General features: G+C 44.0%; 1 protein-coding gene across 1 annotated transcript; it reads right to left on the bottom strand.

Moving 5' to 3' along the window:
- Positions 1–12,276: 12,276 nt before the first annotated feature.
- Positions 12,277–13,424, bottom strand: Ccl21 (C-C motif chemokine ligand 21). Its single transcript, XM_046457365.2, has 4 exons — positions 13,266–13,424; positions 13,044–13,164; positions 12,768–12,950; positions 12,277–12,689 (listed from the first exon to the last, which is right to left on the bottom strand). The coding sequence occupies exons 1-4, from the start codon at positions 13,330–13,332 to the stop codon at positions 12,647–12,649; spliced, it is 414 nt and encodes a 137-aa protein (XP_046313321.1). The 5' UTR covers positions 13,333–13,424; the 3' UTR covers positions 12,277–12,646.
- Between the last annotated feature and the right edge of the window lie 1,456 nt (positions 13,425–14,880).

Raw genomic sequence — 14,880 nt, 5'->3', positions numbered from 1 at the left:
TCCCAAGTTCTTTCTCCTTCCATCCACTGATCTGCTACTCCTTCCCATTGGCCAAACCCAAACAGAAACCAGAGGGTGAGGGATCCTGGATAATGCAATCTGTCAAGGTCAGCCTTCCAGGGAACACAGCAGGTCAGAGAAAAATAGAGAATGATTAGGGTTGGAGTAACCAGAATAAACAGAAACACTGTAGGCAGAAGAATGGATATATCAATGGAAAGATGAATGGATAGATGAGTTAATGGACAGATATCTGAGTGAAAGGATGAAATAATAATTATGGTTGTACGAATAGAAAGTCCGGTGGTCCAGCTGGGCGTGGCGGCGAATGCCTGTAATCCCAGTGGCTCGAAAGACTGAGACGGGAGGATTGCAAGTTCAAAGCCAGCTTCAGCAATGGTGAGGTGCTAAGAAACTCAGTGAGACCTTGTCTCTAAATAAAATCCAAAATAGGGATGGGGATGTGGCTCAGTGGTTAAGTGCCCCCTGAATTCAACACCCAGTACAAAAAAAAAAAAGAAAAAAAAAGGTAAAAGAAGTCCAGTGGTCCATTTTCAGAATACAGTATTTAGCCTTAAATATAAAATAGGATATAAGAAAAGCACAGGAGGAGAAAACAGAATGAAAAGTTACAAGCAGTTAACACAAGAGTGCACAGCCCCTTGACAAATAGGAGGTAAGAGGGAAGGCCCCTGCCTCAGCCTGTCTAACCCAGATAAGCTGTGTAGGCACCAAGAGGCACTCATTCCCCCTCAAAAGGCCTTCCTGCCACAAGAGAGCAAAGGGAGGTGGGGGAAATTTAAGGTACATGTCTTTAAATAACTCAATAGGGGACAGGAAAACTTAGACGATGTTGGGGAAGACTGTACACCCCACAGTATTCAGCCAATGAGAAACTGGCTGAGGGACCTTTGTACACTAGGGAATAAAATGAGGACTGTAACTACTCTAGGTGTACCTGCTCACCCAGACACCTAATCTTGAAAGAGTGTCATTAAAAACCTTGCTTTCTCTATACTTTTTTTTTTCTTTCAGTACAATCTTTGGGTTTGGGCAGGTGAGCATGTTTCTCACAGTGGTTAATATTTAGTGAGTGCTTATATTACTGGGCAGCACAGGATCCCACTCAGGGAGGAAGAGGCTAGACTCCATCACTCACTACTCCAGAAATATTCAGACTCAAATTAGAGGAAAATAGGCTTTATTCAAAGCCAGCTTTGAAGGAAGATGGAAAAAACTTATTGTTTCAATTTTCCATTTCTGAAATTCCTGAAAATTAGCAGAACTTTAAAGGAGAAGAAGCAAAAGGCAGGAAACAGACATATGCAGATTTAATTAGCCAGTGCTCTGTCATGGGACATATGGGAGGGGTGGGGCCTGGGACAAGGGTTGCTAATTTATCCTGCCTCAAGCTAGACAGGCCTGGGGAGGGGGCAATTTCCACTCTCAGTTTTCTTGATGTTAGACCAAGGGAGTGTTGGGGAGACAGACCTTCAGCTTCTATTCTCACCATGAGGCAGTGGTTCTTAATTTCAGAGGGAGACTCCAAATTCAATCTGTTTCAGCTCCACCACTTACTAGCTGTGTGAGCCTTATATGTAAAACAGGAACAATAATATAAAGATAATAAATACTAATTCATAGTGTTGTTGGGAAAGTTAAATAAACAGTGGTAAAATACTTGCTTGATACAGAGCTTAGCACATAGTAAGTGATCAGAAATACTGTTATTATAATTAATGGATGGAGAGTTGAGGATGCAGATCAGTGTAGAGCATGCATGAGGCCCTGGGTTCAATCCCATGTGCTGCAATATGCTACTGCTGCTGCTGCTGCTGCTGCTACTACTAATGATAATAATGGATGAAAAGTAAGATATGTCAATAACTTGTGAAGGAAACATTCCTCTCTCTTCATACAAGAGTCTAGATCTTGAGTGGGGATGGTTTAGCAAGTATCTCACATATTAATTCCTCTTTCGAAGTCTTTTCTTCTGGTCTTTCTCATAAGGATGAGAAATCTTATTCTCTCCCCCCGTTGATTCCTTGAAATTTGGGGATTTGTCTGATAATGAGCTGGCCAGTCCCTCTCCTTAGAAATCCCCTCTTGGTTCCCAGGATTGAGAGAGGGGAAAATGAAGGGGCTGTTCCAAGCCAGGCTCCCTCTAGCGGTTCTTTTGACCTAGGTGTTAGATTTAGGGAAATGGTGAAAAGAGGAAGGGGCAGTGCTTATGGGGCCAGAAGGTGGAATCCCAGAGGCCTGAGATGTGGGATGGGGTTCCTGGGCCTCCTCCTAAGGAAATGTCCCTTTCAACGCCTCTTGTCTCAAGGGAGGGACTGGTTCCCAGATGGTGGCTAAACAGGCACTGTGCCATCCCAGGCTCTCACTGTTGTTCTGAGGGCACCAAGGAGCTTTCACCACTGGCCTCACCAGAAAAGAGAGGCACCAGTGAGGACTGGGGATAAACTTAGGCCCCCTGTAACTCTGATCTTCACTCTGAACCTCAGACCTATGGTTGATGATCAATGCCACCAATTGTTACAATGTTGGGTTCTTCTGGGAAATTGAGGCGGTGTGAAGACCTTTCCACCTTCAAACCCTGATTCTTGCAAATTGCAAGTGTTTACTAGAGGAGATGGAAAAGGGGAAAAGGGGACATTTTCAAGGGAGAAAATGGGTCTTCTCAGAGAGGAGAGGACTGCCATGCAGTGCCTCTCTTGCACTTCAGTTTTATTGGGAATCTCAGAGAAGTGTCCAGAGAGTTCCATCCAGGTCCACCTTTTGATTTTTTAAAAAATATTTATTTATTTTTTAGGTGTAGATGGACACAACACAATGCCTTTTATTTTTATGTGGTGCTGAGGATCGAACCCAGGTCCCGCCCGTGCTAGGGGAGCGTTCTACCGCTGAGCCACAATCCCAGCCCCACACCACATTTTGATTTTTAACTGACATCAGGATTACATCAGACTTTCAGGTCACCACTGCCATGACCTTCCTCTTTCTTTCTTTCTTTTGAAAAAAGGAAAGAAAAAAGTTTTATTGCTTTGCTAGCAAAGGGGACACAGGGGACTCTTGTCCCAAAGACTGTGATTCTCCCCATCAGGGTTGCCATGACCTTTTTAGATTATTTTGATCTATGTTGACCGGTTCTATAAAATTCTTGTAGATTTTATGATTAGGAGCAATTAGCCTTATCTCCCTGAGTTCTGGGATCTGGTCTGTGAAAAGGGCCACCAAATCTTTCAGGGTAACTTGTGTTCCTCTCTTATCAATATGATTTTGGACCTGCATGTCTCCTGCAGATAATGGTAGTTTGCTGAGACATGTGACATGTCCTGGCCACTTCAGTGAGGCAGAGCTGCAGGTGAATTTCTTGTTGAAAAAGAAAGAATGTGGGGAGTCAGCACAGTGGGCCCATCTTAAAGAATTATTCCCTTAATCTTGTGTTCCCACTACTTTATCTATCTGTCCCCTATCAATGTGCACAGTAGTATTCACTATTAAATGGACATTTTATATAAGAAACCAGACCTTGGAAGTTTCAGAATACATGATAAAAGCATAGGAAGATGGTGCTGATGCCTACACATGTTATTTTCTGCCTCTTCCTCTTATCACACTTACTGTTTCATGGAGATTTCTCTACAAACAGTTAACAGAGGGAGAAAAATTCATGGTCTTGATTTCCAGGTGGGTCAAGGTATGCTGGCATCATGACAAATAGGCAGCTGCTTAGAGCTCTATCCAGGGTGAATAAGCAAAGTTCTCTCAGTGGGCAGAATTTCAGGCAGTATATTTAGTATACACTTTGTCTAGAAGAAGAGATGGCTTGAGGTCTGGAGCTATACTAACTCGTTTGTGGTATTTGTCTATAACAACTACCCTGCCTTTCCCTCTGCAAATGATTCCTTCACTAAATTCTTTTACAATAAACCTTTTTGAGTATGCATGTTTCCTATCAAGTCCCTAAATGGCACAGTGGTATCATGTAAATCTGGCAGAGAAGTTTCAATTCAATTTCAACACCATCTATTTGGAGTGCCTGTTGAGAAAGATTCTGATAATCAGCAGAAAAGGGTGAAATAATGAAATAATAATAAATAACACATTTGAATCACATTCACCCCAAAAATATGCATTGAGGGTCAGACAGTGGGATATAGCAGTCAACAAAACAGATACACATATCTGCTCTTGCAGGATTTTTATTGTAATGGAGACAGACAATTAATAAGCAAACAAGAAAACTCCATGGTATGTCAGATTGTAATAAGTGCTGTGGGGGAAAATGAAGAAGGCAAGAAGGGTAGGGAGTAAGGGGAGGGTGTTTTCTGAAATAAGGCAATCAGGGAAGCCTTGACTGATAACATGTGAGCAGAAAGCCCATCTGGAGAAGGCGGGCAGAAAGCCATACAGAGACCTGGGGAAGATGTAGAGAAAGCCACAGGTACAAAGGTCTTGAGGCAAGAGTGTGTTTGAGGAATAACCAGGAGGCCAAAAGGGGAGAATGGTAAGACAAACCGTCAGATAATAACAGGGCCACACAGTTCAGGGCTTTGTCAGCCTTTGTAGGGTTTATATTTTACAGAGATGGGAGCCACTGGAGAGTTTGAATAGAGGTGTGACATGCTCTGATTTATGTTTTAAAAGGCTCCCTCTAGCTGTTGAGTATAGGATAGACCAAAGTGGTACACAAATGGAAACAGGGAGGTGGGGCTGGGCGTTATTGCAATAATCCAAGGGGCAGATGATGGATGGTGCTTGGAGTTACTGAGAGGTGTTTGGTTCTGGAAACAAGGTAGAGTAAATGGACTTTGCTGAGGGGAATGGAGTTTTGCATAGGTGTATAAGAGAAAGAAGAGGCAAGAATATTGTAAGGTTTTTGGCTTGAACAACTCAATAGATGGAATTATAATTACCAATGTGGATGATTGCGGAGGAATGGGTTTGTGGAGAGATCAGGAGCGTGGTTTTGACTTGTTAAGTTGTAGCTGTATATTGGACAGCTTGTGTCAGGAGTTTGGGGTTTCTGGCAGAAGATACAAATTTGGGAGCATATGAATGGTATTTAAAGCTGCAAGACAATGAGGTCTCCAAGAGAATGAGTGTAGATAGAAAAGGCTCAAGTTCCAAGTTCCAAGCCTTGCCCAACATTTACATATCAGGGAGGTGAAGAGAAATCAGGTAAAGAGAGGGCAATCAGGGCGTTCTGAAGGTACTTACTATAAAAAGGGAGAGGCTCCATTAAGAGGTTCCATTTAAGATACCAGCCATCTGTTTAGACAGTCCACTGGGGTTAGGGCTAAGTGGTCAGGAAAGTAGGTTTGATACAGTTTCTTCACAGAGCCTACAAGCTTCACCTAGTTCGCCCTCTCCCCAGCCACGTTGCCTTTGTGGGGCCCTGGTTCAGAGTGAACCCTGGGAAAGTCTTGCCCTTCCTCAGGGCAATTCACCCCTGCACAATTTAGCTAGCCTCATGCTTCTCAAAGTCTTTAGGTACCCTATTCTGAACAAATCCCTGCCCCAGGCGTCAGAGAACAGGAATGGAGAAAGCCTTAGCCTTTGGGGTAGGGAAGAGGGCCCAGGGTCTGGGAAGTCAATCAAGTTCTGTGGATGCAGGGGTGCAGGGGAGTGAATGGTTGTAGATAGAGGATCCAGACTAGATGCTTAGTGTTTGTTGAATGGATTGAATGTGAGCATCCTGAGCTATGTCCGTGGGATTGTGGGCGACTGGTGTGTGTGTGTGCGTGTGTGTGTGTGTGTGTGTATGTGTGTGTGTGTGACATTTGTCTGTATGCCTAATGTGTCTCTGCTCACAGGCCTGCAGAGGGCGCCCCAAGCTTGGGAAGGGAGCTCTGGAGCGGGGCGCGGCTCTGGCAAAGAGACGCAAGGGTGCGGCTCTGGCCCCGCGGATTCCTCAGCTAGTCTGGGAGGAAACTTGGCGTTCAAAGCCCCTGAGCCTCAAAAAGCCTCTCGCTCTCCCAGCGCCCTGTCGGCTTTAGCCTCCCGGCGAAGGGTCGCCCCCGTGTCCTGGCGCACGCGCCGGGCATGTGGAGCGGGGACATGTGGCCGTAGATGGTCCCCGCACCTCCAGGGACATGTGCCACCTTGTGCTGCCTTCCCTGGCGGCCACCCGGGTCTAGGACACGCCCCTTTGCCACATCCCCCATCTTTCAGGTCCCTGAGCTAGGTGGGTACTCTAAGAACCGGCCGAGACCTGTGGGCGGGGGAAGCCCCACGTCTGTCCGTGAATAGGAGGGGTTCATCTCCTCCGTCGCCACCCGAATGTCCCCAATTTACCCTGAGTCCGAGGAGTCAAATGTCCAAGACATGAAATAATTAATGTTTGGCTTAAAGGCTGAAGGAAGCTCACATCACCTCCGGCACTTCCTTCGCAGCATAAATAAACCGCACCCGGCTGATTCCTGAACCAGTTAATTACGGTTCAACTCCAAGCAAAGATTTCTTTATTCCCCAGAGATTTACTGAGCGCTTAACTGCCCGCTCGGTGCCGCGCGAAGGGCTTAAACCCGACGAGCAGAAAAGGATTTTGTCTTGCTCATAAATGGACGAAGAAAAACACAAGACCTCTGGCCTAGCGTGAGACACATTGGAGGCTTACAAAAATAATAATTAAAAAAACACAAATTTTGAAAAAGTCCCAGGAAGATGAAGGAAAAGGCAAATCCAGGGGGCAGCATCAATTGCTGCCCTCTGGTGGCCACGAGGGGCAAAGTCAGTTTGTTTCCAGCGGTGATGCATCTGGTGCAGCGGGTATTGAGAACACAAAACAGGTGCCAGACGCTCAGGTATTCAAAAGCAGTGTCCTGTTGTTACTCTCTTAATACTGGATTGGACTGCATTGTTATCACAATTCATTGCTCTAAAGCAAAAGTCTACAACAACATGTCATTAGAGTTTTAGTTTGCCACCAAAGAGAAACATATCTTAAGGACAACTAAAAGTTTTTAGCTAGCAATCTGTATAATATGGGAATGGTAGAGCAGACATCACACAATTAGAATTATTGCAAATATTGCTGTTAGAAAAAAAAGACTTGGCAAGTTCAGCATTCATAAAAATAGCAATTAATCAGTCAAGACTGATGGCAAAGGATAGAAGCATTGATGATTTTTTAACAAAGCAGCATCATTTTATCCCCCAATACAAGAAGAAACAACAACAGGATGTGGGAAAGAAAGAGGCCATCTGACGCTGGAGAGGTGTTTCCAGATATATGATTAAAGCTGGGAAACAAGTTATTTTAGGCTTTCATATATAGTTTCATGGAGATTTCATTTATTGTGAAAATTTTCAAGTTATTTTGAGCTTTTCAAGTGACAAGCCCCATCCTTCTGAAATTCACTAGGCCATACAGCAAGGTGGAAAATTCCAGGTATATTACATGTGTTGTTCTGATGGCCTCATGCTGCCTCATTAAAAAAATTTAAGGTGTTAATAAAAAAAAAAAAACAGACTGGGAATGTATCTTAGTAGTGGAGTGCTGGCATTTATGAGGCTCTGAGTTCAATCTCCAGTAACACACACACACACACTTATAGAAAAAACACCCCCCCCACACACACACCTAACTGCTGGTGATCGTATTCCTCTAAAGGATTGGATTAATGACCAAAGAATGAAATTGTGGCTAGTCATGGTGTGGTCCAGGTATCATGGGCAGAGGGGGTTGTTAGGAAACCTGACTTGCAAAACTATGGAAACTACCTAGGTGTCCATCAACAGATGAATGGATAGAGGTAATGTGGTAGTATACACAATGGAGTTGTGTGTGAGTGTGTGCATGTGTGCGTGTGTGTGCATATATATATTAGAGAGAGAGAAAGAAAGAGAGAGAACATAAAAATAGAAGAATAAAAATGGAACTTGAGAGCATTGTGTTAAGCAAAATAAGCCAAACTAAAAAAATCAAGGGTCATATGTTTTCTCTCATATATGCAAGTTAGAGAGGAAAAAGGATTTTAAAAAGGGGGTGATATGGGCTGGGGTTGTGGCTCAGTGGTAGAGCACTTGCCTAGCATGTATGAGGCCCTGGGTTTGAGTCTCAGCACCACATATAAATAAAATAAAGGTCCATTTACAACTAATATATATATAAAAGAGGATGATAATGGTGGAAATCTTGTGAAACTAGAAGGGAGTCATAGAGTAGAGGAAGGGGTCCAGGGGGAGAAAGGAGGGAAGGCAAAGGGGAGATGCGGAAGAATAAAATTGACCAAATTACGTTGTGTTCTTATATGAATATGCAACAATGATTTCCACTATTATGTATAATTATAATGAACCAACTACTGTCATGTATAACTAATTAAAACAAATTTTAAGAAATAAAAAAAAATGGAGGCTGGGCATGGTGGTACATGCCTATAATCCCAGCAGCTCAGGAGGCTGAGGTAGGAGGACCATAAGTTCAGAGTCAGCCTCAGCAATTTAGCGAGGCCCTCAGCAATTTCGCAAGTCCCTGTCTCAAAATTTAAAAAGAAAGAAAGAAAGAAAAAAGGAAGCCTGGCTTCTTACCTGAAATTTGGTTTCAGATTTATATGACTGAGGTTGTGAAGATCTTTCTATAAGCTCAAATCAAAGAGGCCGTTAAAGAATTGACAAAGTGTTTTCATGTGTAGGGGATGATGATTTTGTAAATTTTGGATATAATTTGTGTTTTCATTTTATACTTCTAGTAGAAATCATTGTTTTCCTGTTCACCATGGTCATACTAATATTTAGTAAAATATATATTTTTAGTGTATACAAGAACAAGACATTGGAAATCCTTCAAATTATAATTTTGTTTTGTACTTTGTCCCATCTTTACTGAAATATTTACTTGTGTAACCGGTAGTCTCTTGGAGAGTTGCCTTCCACTCGAGTCCTTGTGTGTTTATGCCTTTACATACAAACACACATCAAAAATATTTGCTGTGTTGTAGTTTTAGTAGGGGCTCAGGAAGAAATAAATATAAAGGCATGTATTTAATTTGTCATCTTTTCCCTAAACTCCCAATGTCTTTGAATTAAGTTGTATCGACTTTTTCCCTTGCAATTTTTTTTTCTTTTTTTGGTATTAGGGATTGAACTCAGGGATGCTTTACCACTGAGCTACATTCCCAGCCCTGTTACACATATTTAAACATTAGGTCTTTTTTTTTTTTAAAGATTTTTTTTTTTTTAGAGAGAGAGAGAGAGAGAATTTTTTAATATTTATTTTTTAGTTTTCGGTGGACACTTCATCTTTATTTTATTTTTATGTGGTGCTGAGGATCGAACCCAACACCCCGTGCATGACAGGCAAGAGCGCTACTGCTTGAGCCACACCCCCAGCCCAACATTAGGTCTTTAATCCACTTCGTGTGATGAACCATTTGAAAAGCTCTGATAATGTCAACAAGGGAAATATTTTTAAAAAGGGAAGAGCAATTAAAACATTTAAGAAAAGCAAAAAAGCTGAGTGGAAAAGAAGTAAGCATAGTGTACTGCTCTGAACAATATTTACAATAGTCACAATAATGTAAACTATCATGATCTAAATGTACTAATCATGATAGTTGTATTTAGAGGATGGAGTGACAGGACAGAAGAGTTGGTAAAAGAGCCAAATATTCACTTTTTACAGTAGGAATTCAAGTGGTAATATTTAAAACAGATAAATTAAGAAACAGGGATCATTATTGGACACAGTGGTGCACTCCTGTAATCCAAGCAGCTCAGGAGGCTGAGGCAGGAGGATGGCAAGTTCAAAGCCAGCCTCAGAAATTTAGCAAGGCCCTGAGTGACTTAGAAGAACCCTATCTCTAAATAAAATATAAAAAGGGCTGGGGATGTGGCTCATGGGTAAGTGCCCCTGAGTTCAATCCCTGGTGTGCGCACACACACACACACACACACACACAAAATAGGGATAAGCACTAGATATGGTAGCACATGCCTATAATTCCAGCTACTGGGGAGGCTGAGGCAGTAAGATGGCAAGTTCTAGGACAGCTTCAGCAACATAGTGAGACTCTGTCTCAAAATAAAATTAAAAAGTCTGGTAATGTAGCTCAGTGGTAGAGTGCTCATGTGTGAGGTCCTGGGTTCAATACCCACTAACACCCCACCCCACCTCCCAAAAAGTATAAGCAAAGTATTTGTTGATAACGGCAGTAAGTCCTAGAAGAATAGCTCAAGAGTTAAAAGTTGTAGGAAGTGGTGGTGTTCAGAATAAGATTCTGGTACTTTTTGATTTGTTTTTAAAACCATAAGTATGTTTTTTTGAGTTATGTGTTTTACAGAAAGGAGAAAGGACAAAGATGAAGGCAGACAAGGAGAGTGACAATTTATTCTCTGATGAAATCAATAACATATTGCACGCAGGGCTCGAGGACGAGTCCAGACAGGTCATCGAGGTGGGATAATTCAGTGAATTATAAGGTTTTGTTTGTTCTGCTTAAGTTTTTCCCCTCACTCCAGAGCAGATGAGGATTTTGGCTGGGCTGAGGGTAGAGGCATCCTATGTCAAAGGCCCTTCTGCCTTTTGTAAAAGTCTAAAGTAAACCAAAGAAGAGGTTGTGCCCTAGAAGGAATGGGGAGAGGGAGAGAGAATTCTTTACAGCTGGGGAGAGGATTGGTTTGTGGTTCCAGCCAGTGTAAACACTGGGCTCTAGTCCCTGGCTGTGATAGAGCAAGTGATGGGACTCTGAATAGAAGACTTTGGAGGGTTTGGAGGGCAGGCCGGGTTCAAGCCCAGAGGCTCTCAAATCTGAATCTCCACATTCAAATTTGGCACAGAGCTGAAGAAACATAATTGCTGAGACCACAGGGGTCAGAGCATTCACTGCTGATGTCCAGTGATGGGATGGGGCTGGAGGCGAAGTCGGTGGGTGGTCTCCCCTGGAACTTGGTGTTTTTATGAACTTGCTATAGCCTTTTGCAGATGGGATTCCCTAAGTGTGCCTAATGTCAAAATTTTTTTTCACCAGCACTTCAGTGCAAGAGCTTGGAGTAGCAATTAAGTTCACTTAAAGAATATTTAAAAAATACAGGGCTGGGATTATAGCTCAGTTGGTCAAGAAGTGCCTGCCTTGCATGTGCAAGGCCCTAGGTTCAATTCCCAGCACTACAAAAATAAAAATAAATAAAACAAAAATAAAAATACAATATTATTTCTTCCATATCTGAGTTTGAAGGCTAAGATCACACCTGATACACAAGGATGGGTAAAGAGGAGCCCCATCTTTACCAGCCCCAAGAAGAGTGAGAGCAGATACTGTAATGGCTTTGGGGTAAATGGTGAATGCTGTGGCATACTCAGGCTCCATGGAAAGAAAGGGGGCTGGGCAGCCACCCCTAGCTTCTTAGGTCCCGGCCTTTCTTGTCTTTTCCCCAGGATCTGTCCCCTTTCATTCTTACATTTCTAGGCCCCAATCAACCATCCTTCCTCTCCCTGACTAGAAATGAGTGGGGAATAGGAGGGTGTCTGCTCTGAGGACCAAGAGGTAGGGGGCCCAGGTGGAGTCTTCCTAAAGACTCTGACAGATTTACTCTGATCCTGAGCTTCCAAAATGCCCAGCCTTAGTTTCAAGAAGTTAAAGGAGCTTTGGTATCCTGAGTCCTAACCAAAAGAGGAAGAGGAAAAACAGAGGGAAGGAGGCTCTCCCAACTGGGAAAAAGCTGAGGAAGACAAAGAGCTCAGATAGACGTAGAAAGAGATCACAGAAGTTCCATTCCACAGAGACAGGCCAGAGAGGGTGGGGAAACTTCACTGAACAGGGCAGAAAGGAGTCCTCTTGTGTCCTTGGGGTTCCTTCTATGGCTGGAATTATAAATAGGGTAGGTTTCAGTAGAACTTGTATTTACCTTTGTTATCAATGGGCCCAGGCCACAGTGTTGCTCTTGAGGACCTCTTGGGTACTTGGAGGTTCTCATTCAGTAGGCCCTAAGGAAAGGGGAAGCAGTCCTTGGTAGATCTGGGAAAAGATCCGTAAGTCACTGCTGGAGTAACAGAGTGCTGAACAGACTCAGGAAAGGAAATCCCTGCAGAGTCCCAGAGACCTGCAGAGCCTTGATTGTGTGTGTGTGTGTGTGTGTGTGTGTGTGTACATGTGCACATATGTTCCAGGAACACTGGCAGAATATTCATTGGCAGAAACTCACCAGAAACAGGGCCCATTAGCCTCCCTTCAACTGCCCAGAGGTGTGGGCACCTGGGGTGAGTGGGAACATAGAATTGAGTAGATGACCCCACCCTGTAGTGACGCATACACACAGGAACAGGGATTTGGGTGGGCGGCTGCAACAGCTTTTTATTTGGTTAAGCATAAATCACATTTAAAAGGAAGAGGTGGGATGTAATGGGGAGCAGGGTCAGGTCTTGGATCCTGGGTGACCTCCCAGAGGGGACAGTCCTGCTGTCTCCTTCCTCTGTCACTCTGGGCCTGGCCCAGCATGGGCAACTCAGCCATGCAAGGTAGGGATGGGAATACAGATGGGTTGGCTGAAGCAGCAGAAGGGGGTGTGACAAGGGCTGCATGGGGTGGCTGCTCTGGGGCTCCTGAGTCCTTCCTCTCTTATAGTCCCCTTCTTGCCCCTTGGGTTGGGGCTTCAAGCCCTGATGAGGCTGGTGGGGGCCTCCTGGGCTCCAGGCTGGTCACTGAGCTAAGGCCCTTTGGGGGGTCTGTGGCTCTTCAGTCCTGGGGGGCAGAAGAAGCTTGTGAGGGGCTGACCGAGGCTCCCCTTCACCTCCCCCCTCGTCCCTTCTGCTTTCTCACCTCTTGCAGCCTTTGGAACCCTTTCTCTTCTTTCCAGGCTTCTGGGTCTCCCTGTCCTTCCTACAGCCCTGGCCTTCTTTCCGGGGGGCTGGTGGCTTGTCTAGACGCTTCATCAGCTGCTGCACCCAGGCCTCCTTGGGGTCTCCACAGAGCTCTGGCTGGGAGCGCTTCTGGGGCAAGAACCTTGGGGTTGGAGGTTAGTAAGCCTTCTTAGCTTTGCCCACCATACCGCCCGGCTCAACCATCAGCCTGTAGCCACCCCCTTGTGCCACTCACAGGATAGCTGGGATGGGGCAGCCTAAGCTTGCTTCCTGCTTCCGGTAGCCGCGAACAACCTTGTAGGGAATCTTCCTTTGGCTGTACTTTAGGCAGCAGTCCTGAGCCCCTCCATCACTGCCTGCAGAATGGGGTTCACAGGGACACAGGGGCTGCTTAAAAGCTATTACCTACATGTCTCCAGCCCCTTTCCCCCAGCTAAGACTCCTCCCTCCTTGGTACCTTGGGTCCAGGGGACGCAGAGGGCCAGGACCAGGATAAGGAGGCTCAGAGCCAGTGTCTGAGCCATGGCTATGGCTGAGTATGAATATGAGGCGAGAGCTGTAGGCAAGATGGGCAGCTGAAAGTTGGGGGGTCTCTGTGAGGGCTGGGACTGGCCTTCTGCCTATTTATGCAGTCTGACACTTTCACTTCCCTCATCACCCCTCCTTTTCCTTCCTGAAAGCTGGCTGAGCCCTCTCCTGGCGCTCAGCCTCACTAGTATGCCTGGATTAAAACCACACAGCCAAACAGTTCCCAAGCTGCCTGACTCGACCTTCATAATATCGGTCGAATCCATGAGGGCCTCCTCTTATTTTCAGACACTGCTTGGTGCAAGCCTTGCCACCGCTCCCCTGGGCACTTTGGTGGCTTCCTCACAGCTCTCTCCCGTGCTCTAGACTCCACACTCTCTCTCCTTCAAGCAAATCTGATAATAGGCCTTTATCAGACACATGACTTGCAAACATAATCTCCCATTCTATGGGTTGTCCTTTCATTTTGTTGTTAATGTCCTTTGAATCAGGAAAATTAAAAATTTCAATGAAGTTTAATGTACCCCCACCCACCCCCAATCCACCCCAGCCATTACCTGTGCTTTTGGTGTTGTGTTTAAAAAAATCATCACCAGATCAAGGCTCACGGTGATTTTCCCTGTTTTATTCTAAAGATTTTAGAGTTTCAGTTCTTACATTTAGATCTTTTATCCATACTGAATGAATTTTTTTTGTGTATAGTATAAGGTAAGAATCAAATTTCATTGTGCATGGGTATATGCATGTGTTTGTGTGTACTAGGGATTGAATCCAGGGCTAGGCAAACATTACCACTGAGCTACATCCCCAGCATCTCCTCCCCTTTTGAAAATTGTTTTAAAATATTTTTAAATATTTCTTTCTTTCTTTCTTTTTCTTTCTTTCTTGTGCTGAGGATCAAACCCACGGCCTCACACCTGTGAGGCAAGCACTCTACCACGGAGCTACAGCCCCAGTCCCCCTTTTAAAATTTTATTTTGAGACAGGGTCTCTCCTAGTTCCTAAGTTGCTGATGCTGGCCTCAAACTTGCAATCCTCCTATTTTAACCTCCCTATTATATGGGATTAGAGGTGTGTACCCTCACTCCTGGCTTAGGATTCAACTTCTTTAACATGTGGATATCCAGTTTTCCAGCACCTTTTGTTGAAAAAGACTGTCCTTTCCCAATTAAGTGGTTTTGGTACCCTTGTTGAAAATAACTGACCATATGTGTGAGGGTTTATTCATTGCATCTGTCTATATATCTATCCTTATGTTACTGCCATTACTATTTTAATTATTGTAGCTTTGTAGGAAGTTTTGAAACCAGGAAATGTTAATTCAAAAACATTGTTCTTTTTAAAGATTTGGCTTTCTAAATAAATGAAAAGATACCCCTATTCATGGCTTAGAAGATTTAATATTACTAAAATGATAATACTCTCCAGAGTGATTCACATATTCAATGCATTCTCTATCAAAAAGTAAAATCCATCCTAAAATTTATATGGAATTTCAAGGAAATGTGTATACACACACACACATACACATTTGTATATATGTA

The sequence above is a fragment of the Marmota monax genome, unplaced genomic scaffold (genome assembly GCF_021218885.2).
Source record: "Marmota monax isolate L192 unplaced genomic scaffold, Marmota_monax_Labrador192_F-V1.1 WCK01_AAM20220418_F8-fsc00069, whole genome shotgun sequence".
Classification (NCBI taxonomy): Eukaryota; Metazoa; Chordata; class Mammalia; order Rodentia; family Sciuridae; genus Marmota; species Marmota monax.
This window is presented reverse-complemented; position numbering and strand designations above follow the sequence as displayed.

Coding starts and splice junctions, on each gene's coding strand:
- Ccl21 (XM_046457365.2), bottom strand. CDS start 13,332: ATGGCTCAGACACTGGCTCTGAGCCTCCTTATCCTGGTCCTGGCCCTC. Junction 12,951..13,043: donor TGCCCCATCCCAGCTATCCT/GTGAGTGGCACA, acceptor TCCAACCCCAAG/GTTCTTGCCCCAGAAGCGCT. Junction 12,690..12,767: donor GGTTCCAAAGGCTGCAAGAG/GTGAGAAAGCAG, acceptor TCTGCCCCCCAG/GACTGAAGAGCCACAGACCC.